At 34.0% G+C, this 6711-nt stretch overlaps 1 protein-coding gene across 1 annotated transcript; it reads right to left on the reverse strand.

Annotated features, from left to right (window-relative positions):
* Positions 1-367: 367 nt before the first annotated feature.
* On the reverse strand, positions 368-2866 carry LOC129219034 (uncharacterized). The gene is made up of 2 exons (XM_054853354.1): positions 1402-2866; positions 368-1287 (listed from the first exon to the last, which is right to left on the reverse strand). Exons 1-2 carry the CDS (start codon positions 2864-2866, stop codon positions 368-370), a joined length of 2385 nt encoding a protein of 794 aa, XP_054709329.1.
* Positions 2867-6711: the final 3845 nt, after the last annotated feature.

Here is a 6711-nt window from a genome sequence, read left to right on the forward strand (position 1 = left end):
GTCAGATAGAACGTCTCGTTTGGTGTAACTTATCCTGGGTTTCAAGGAAACCTTAAAGGAAAATTTGTCTTCTGTTGGGTTCCAATTTATCCCTAAAGCTTTTTCTCATTTTCCGATTTCTCGTCAAAACTATGATTTTCTCCAGCCGAATTAAAAATGGAATTGCTGACATTTGAGCTCCATTTATGAAAAAACATGCCACTGGTTTAAAACATTTCTAAAAGTTGTTTTTGGACCTCTTCAAATTCCTTAATGTTTGAGGCTCCGGATACCACATCATCCATATAGAAATCACTTAGAGTTACAGCAGACGCAAGAGGAAATTTTGATGCTTCATCATATGCAAGTTGTTGAAGTGTTCTAATAGCTAAATAGGGGCACTTGATGTTCCGTATGTCACAGTCTTTAACTTAAATGTGAGAACAGGGTCTTCTGCCGTCTTTTTCCACAAAATTCTTTGGAGATTTTGCTGAGATGGATGAATTCCAATTTGCCTGTACATCTTCTTAATATCGGCTATGAATGCGTATTTATGTTTGCGAAATCTGACCATTATGTCAAAAATATCTTCTCGGACGTCACCTTTCAATAAAATATCGTTAAGGGATTTTCCAGAAGTTGTTGCGGCCGATGCGTTGAAGACGACACGTAATGGAGTTGTCTGATTTTCTGGTTTATATACTCCGTGATGCGGCAGATAATAAGATTTTTCTTTGATATCTTCATCTGAGATAACTTCCATGTGTTTTAGATCTTCGTATTCTTGCATGAAGTTTTGATATAATTGCATCATTGTTGGTTTGTTTTTCAATTGCTTCCAAAGGCTTTCAAGTCTTCGTTCTGCATTTGCTCTGGAATCTCCTAAGCAGGAAGGTTCTTCTTTAAGAGGCATAGAAACGATGAATCTACCGTCATTATCTTGATTATACGTTGACGTAAAATATTCTTCGCAAAATTTCGCTTCTTCGCTGATGATGCGTTTATCGTCTTCCACGTTTTCAATGTTCCAAAATTTCCGAATACTTTGTTCAAGAGAGTCCAAACCTTTAACAAAACCACAAAATTTAAATTCGGATGCGCTTGTGCTTGTTCCAGTAGCTATATAGCCAAAAACTGTCTCTTGAAATCTTAAATCCGGTGAAGGGGTTCGAAATTGTCCAGTTTTTATGATTTCCCAAAACAACTCTGCGCCAATTAATAAATAAATTTTATGTGGAGTGCCAAAACCCGGGTCTGCTAGGATTACACCTGGAGGCAATGTCATATTTTTTGTACTTATGACATAGGCTGGGATGACATCAGTAATTCTTGAAAGAATTAATAAATCTAATTTTCTATTAAAAGTGCGATTTTCATTCGAAATTACTGCTTTTGTTTTTGAAAATAGTTTCACTGAACTACCATTGATGCCCGAAACGGACGCGTGAAACCTTTCTTTCCTTAAATTCAATAAATCAGCGAATGCAGCTGTAATGAAGCTGCTTTGGGAACCACAATCTAAGAGAGCACGTCCAATAACTGGATTTCCAGAAGCATCTAAAACTGAAACAAGTGCAGTTGACAAAATCACATTTCGCTCTGCTGAGGGAGTGTAGCCAGCGAAAGTCCTAACGTCTTGGACAGCGGGAGAACCATTGTCAGGGGCATTGTCTGGGAACTGCAATTTTTCAATTGTATCCAAAGACTGGAGAGGGGGTGTGGGTTTCGTAGTCTCTCTGACTTTGTGCAATAAGCTGTTATGCCTTTTCCCACAAGTAAAACAGACATGTTTGGATTTACATGAATTAAGTTGATGCTGATAGCTTAGACAGTTAGTACATAAATTATGTCTCTTTACTGTGTTCCATCTTTCTTGAACATTAAGCTGTAAAAACTGCTTACATTTAAATATTGCATGATCGGGAGATGAACATAAAATGCACGAATTTTTATCACTATTTATCATTAACGATTTTGAGTTAAATTTTTGTTCTGACACATTTTTTGAGGTTTTATGATAAACATTCCTCGATACATTGTCCAAAACTTGACACCTTTTTTCTAAAAATGATAGAAGCTCTTCCAATTTCGGAACTTCTTTGGAGCTTGCGTTTAGCTCAAATTGCTTGCGAGATTCTATGTCTAGTTTTTCTAAGATGGTATTTATTAATAAAATATCACTTAAATGATTTCTCTCATATTTGAGGACTTTAAGGGCACGAATATTTTTATTAATAGTGTCAATTAGATGTCTAAGTTCTTTAATAGAGTGTTGCTGAATTTTAGAATACTTAAGAATAGAATTTACGTGTGTTTCTACAATTATTCTTTCGTTTTCATATCTTTTTTCTAAAGCTTTAAATAATGAGTCGTAAGTGTCTTCTGCTGACATTAAATGTTTTGCTTCACCGACTAAGCAAGATTGTAAATATTGAAGTTTGTGTACATATGATAATTGGTTGTTACTATTAATTATACTATTGAATTGCATTTTAAAATTGTTCCATTCTTCAATTTTACCTGCGAACTTTGAAATCGAAAGTTCTGGTAATCTAACTAATGCATTGTTTTTACTTTCATTGGTAGAATTATTTTCTTCATGCGTTGAAAGAAATGTATAAATTCTTACCTCCAATTCTTCAGTTTTCGATTCTAATTCATCGAGATCCTTTTCAATTGGAGGCAAATCTTCATCTTTTTCAATTAGCTGATAATACTGAGAACGCAATTCTGAAGCACTTTCTTGAATTATTTTCAAGGCTGTAAGTTTAATATCCAGTTCAATTTTTGAAAATGTCCATTCTTTGTCCTCGAAGAATAGTCCTAATTTAGTTACTTGCGTTTTTAGTGCGCCCTTTTGGCGGTTTAAGGCAGTTATTTTCGCCATTTTCTACTGAGAACAACTGTTTTGAAGTTCTGTAATGCGATGCAAATAATCAATGTTCTGCTGCAAAGACGGACCAATTTGTACGATAGCTGCGATAGCGGACTGTATTTTTATGCGGAAAGGTGCTGGTAGATGCGGGGTTGTTCATATTTATGCGATGTGATGAAACTTATGCGATATAATGAATAAAATGAGACAACTGACCACACATCATCCTTGTTACACCATTTATGTCGATCTAGAACAAAACAGAAAGAAAGATGCATGCCAAAATAAAACTCGTCTGCAGATAAAAATCGTCTGCGTTATTATTCAATTCAGAGCAAGGCTAAACTTAAGCAGCGGAACTTCCCTTAACGCTAAACACACAACACGCAGTCTTTTACTATTTGGAGTATATATAATAAATTTCTATCTTCAAGCATCAGTAATATTTTAATTGAAGTAAAGAAATTTCTTTTAATGTTTTTTATGACATGAGTCATTTTTACTGATCCCCTTTCATTCAGATTGACATTTGAATTTTTTACCGCCTTGACAGATACAATTTTTATTCATTGGGTCAGGAAATTGAACCAAAGTTGTGTTGCTACATTTAAAACAAGAAACAAAACTTTGTTTTTACATAGTAAATCACAGTATTGTCCGTTTTTCAGGAGAAGGCACTTGACTCCTCCCTCGTCACGTGGTATCCGATGATTCTATTTCGCTGTTTTCGGCAGAAGGTATATTTGGATCAGAGCAATCGTTGTAAAAGCAACAGTTTTAAAATATAAGAATAACTAAAATGACATCAGACAAGTGAAGCAAGTGATGTAAAGGATGCTAAGACTTTTTTGCACATTAAAATGCACGCCCAAGTTAAGGATGTCTAGTTTTGTCTCCTTACGAAGCGCGTAGGTTGCTTACCCCATCACCCACGCGTAAAATGGAACTCTGCGTTCGAGGAAGCGTGGCGAAATGCCTTCTCATAAAAAAAAGGACAATATCCTATTCGTTATTCCTTAAAGAGATTTTTGTGGATACAAACTTCCTGAATACTTCATCTAACTTCAAATCTTCAAAAGTAAGGCATCTTTTTAAAGATTTTAACACCGCTATGAGTGAAAAATAATTAAGCAAGTCAGATTTTGCGTGTTATTCAAGAACAGACTGTAAAAGCTGGATGTTTGCATTCCTTCTGTCGAGCACGAATGCTTTTTTTTTACAAGTCTGCTATTATACACTTCTTTAATTTAAGTGAGAACTTCTTTAGGCGCGTTGAGTGTTTTTGGAGTGGGGAGAAAATTCATTTTGCGACACTGTCACCTCACCGACATTTGGAGTACAGCTCATATACGGTTTCTCTTAGTTCCTTTACTACATTGTTTTCGTTGGGAACTGCGACCGTCATTAGCATTGTCAGCAGCGCCTGAGTCTCATAATCGGATTCTTAAGTAATCTGAAGGAAGGTGACTTCCATCCTCACCCAGATCAGTGCATTTCTTCTCCAGAAGAAAACATTTTTAAGCTTATATATTATTTTTGAAGTGAAAACTTCTTTAGATGCTTTGGGTGTTTACTTTATCTTATTTAGTTAATTATTATTATTATTATTTTGTGGTTTAAAGTTTCCACTTCTGTCGGCAGTCCCATGTCTGCCGATTTTTTTTTAATTCATTTCTTCAAAAACTTTAAAATGTTATTATTTTCGTCGTACCAAATCATCACATTACGCAGAAATGCCTCGATGGATGAATTATTTGCGTTTTTCAGGAATTAATAACGTTCAAACCAAAGTTTTACAATCTGAATGACCTTTTAAAATACAGGATGTCCGAAAAGTCCTGGATGCATTTTAAAAACTCATAGAAAAGCAACAACTTGTCGTGTGAATTTTCTGTTTGCGCCATGTGATTCGCAGGTTCACGAGTTTTCTTGTGTTCATTTGTGTCAAATTGTGTAGTATTGCTGGCATTGAAGATCTGGAAATGTGACTTAACCAAGTAGACTTAACTGTGCCCGCAGTTCATGCTAGCAAGAACATGGGATCAACTTGAGTAACGTTTAGATGCGGTTTGAGCAATAAACGGTGACGATACTATTGCTTTCTGCGTAATAAAATGAATAAATAAATATTATGTTTCGTTTTTCTTACTGCGACAGTACAGCGTCACCTTTAAACACAATTCGGAAATTTTCTCTTTTCTTTCTTTCTTTATTTATTTTTTTTTAGTATGTCAAACAATATTCTGAATTTGTGAAGTATTCTTAAGTAATCAGCATATTCATACGGCAGTTTGTAGCTTTTCTATATATATATATTTTTAATGCGTCAGGAACTTTTCCAAGATCTTGCATTGTTAGGTATGCTTCCACATTAAAATAACAGAGTAAAAAAATAAGAACATGATAATCATTGCTACTCGGTTAAAAACTCAGGAAAACTTTTAGATCAGTATTACTGTAAAATGGAGTGTTTAAAGTATTGAGAACGTTTTATAGCATTATGTTGTAAAAGTAAGAGATTGAAGCGTCAATTATATTTCTTTTTAGTTTTATGCTTAAAATTTTACTGGGAAGTTGGGTTTTACGGAAAAAAGTATAGACAACATGGATGCTACTCCTTTTTTCCATAAATGTTCATACTTTTTTTCAATACATTGTAGTCCCCCCCCCCCCTCCTTTTTTTTTAGTATCAAAGAACATATTTATTAGAAATTAATAGAATTGTTATCTATGAAAACTAAATGGCTAATGTGATGAATATGCATTAAAAATAAGCAAATAAATGACTACATTTTTAATAAAAATCTTCAGAATAAAACAGTTGAAATCATTGTGGGTCAGTAGCACTCGGTTCAAGATTGATGAGATGCACAAAGACATTTTTCCTAATTTCAATTTCGGAAAATGTGGCCACCGAGACTGGCAGCTAAAATTTTGCTGGTCGATGAATGGAGGTAATTAACACTTGAGAGGGGGAGGACACTTTCATCTCTTCCGAAAAGTGGTCGCTTAATATAGGTGGCCTCCGGAGGAGATTTTAATGCATTTTGGACTGATAATTATGAAATAAAGCATCATTCGCATCATATATTTGAATTTTGAATTCGGTTAATGAATTTATTTTAAATTGCAAGTGGATATTCGTTAAATTGCGATGCGTGCTAAGTAAAGGAAGTATTTTTGTTTACTTTTTGCTATATTCAATGCCACTGCTTTGCAGAAGCTAGTAGGAACATTTCGTTGCAAATAATACAAACAGAAAACTAGACAAAAAAAAAACAGCAAAAGTAAAGGACATGGAAAATATTGTGCCAAAAGAGTAAATTCACGGGTCTGAATCGAACTCTCAATAGTTGGAAAACTTGAATTTTAAAGTTGCATAAAAATAATATTAACGCTATAAAAAGTAGATGTGTGTGATTCTACAAAACGAGAATGCGTGCGGTTCATTTGTTTTAAAACAATAATTTTATTTAAAAGGCTGAAAAAGTTCAGAAAATACTTTAAGCGTTACGTGATTGCAATGTTGCCTAAGCAGCGCTTGATTATTTGTATCTTGTTATATTTTTTGTAGTTGTGTTTTTCGTAAGAATTTGAGTGACGCAGCTGTGAATGACACACCTTAGTCAGTAGATTGAAAAAACATCTAACTAAAATACTTCTAAATCTTGTTTTTTAGAAACATAAATAATCACAATGAGTGTGTGATTCACGTGTTTCAATTAAATTCATATCAATGACATAAGATAAAGGGCATACTAATGAAATAGGGAAAAAAGAAAAAAAAACTTAATTCTAAAACAAATTTGTAAAACAACTTCTGTCAATAACTTAAAACTGCAAGATTTGTCACTGTA

Source organism: Uloborus diversus, chromosome 3, assembly GCF_026930045.1.
Source record: "Uloborus diversus isolate 005 chromosome 3, Udiv.v.3.1, whole genome shotgun sequence".
NCBI classification, from domain to species: Eukaryota; Metazoa; Arthropoda; class Arachnida; order Araneae; family Uloboridae; genus Uloborus; species Uloborus diversus.

Excerpts from the sequence above, each read along its gene's own strand:
- LOC129219034 (XM_054853354.1), bottom strand. The coding sequence starts at position 2,866 with ATGGCGAAAATAACTGCCTTAAACCGCCAAAAGGGCGCACTAAAAACG. Across the intron at positions 1,288-1,401 it reads GTCCGTTTCGGGCATCAATG|CCTATGTCATAAGTACAAAA; the intron begins GTAGTTCAGTGA and ends ATGTCATCCCAG.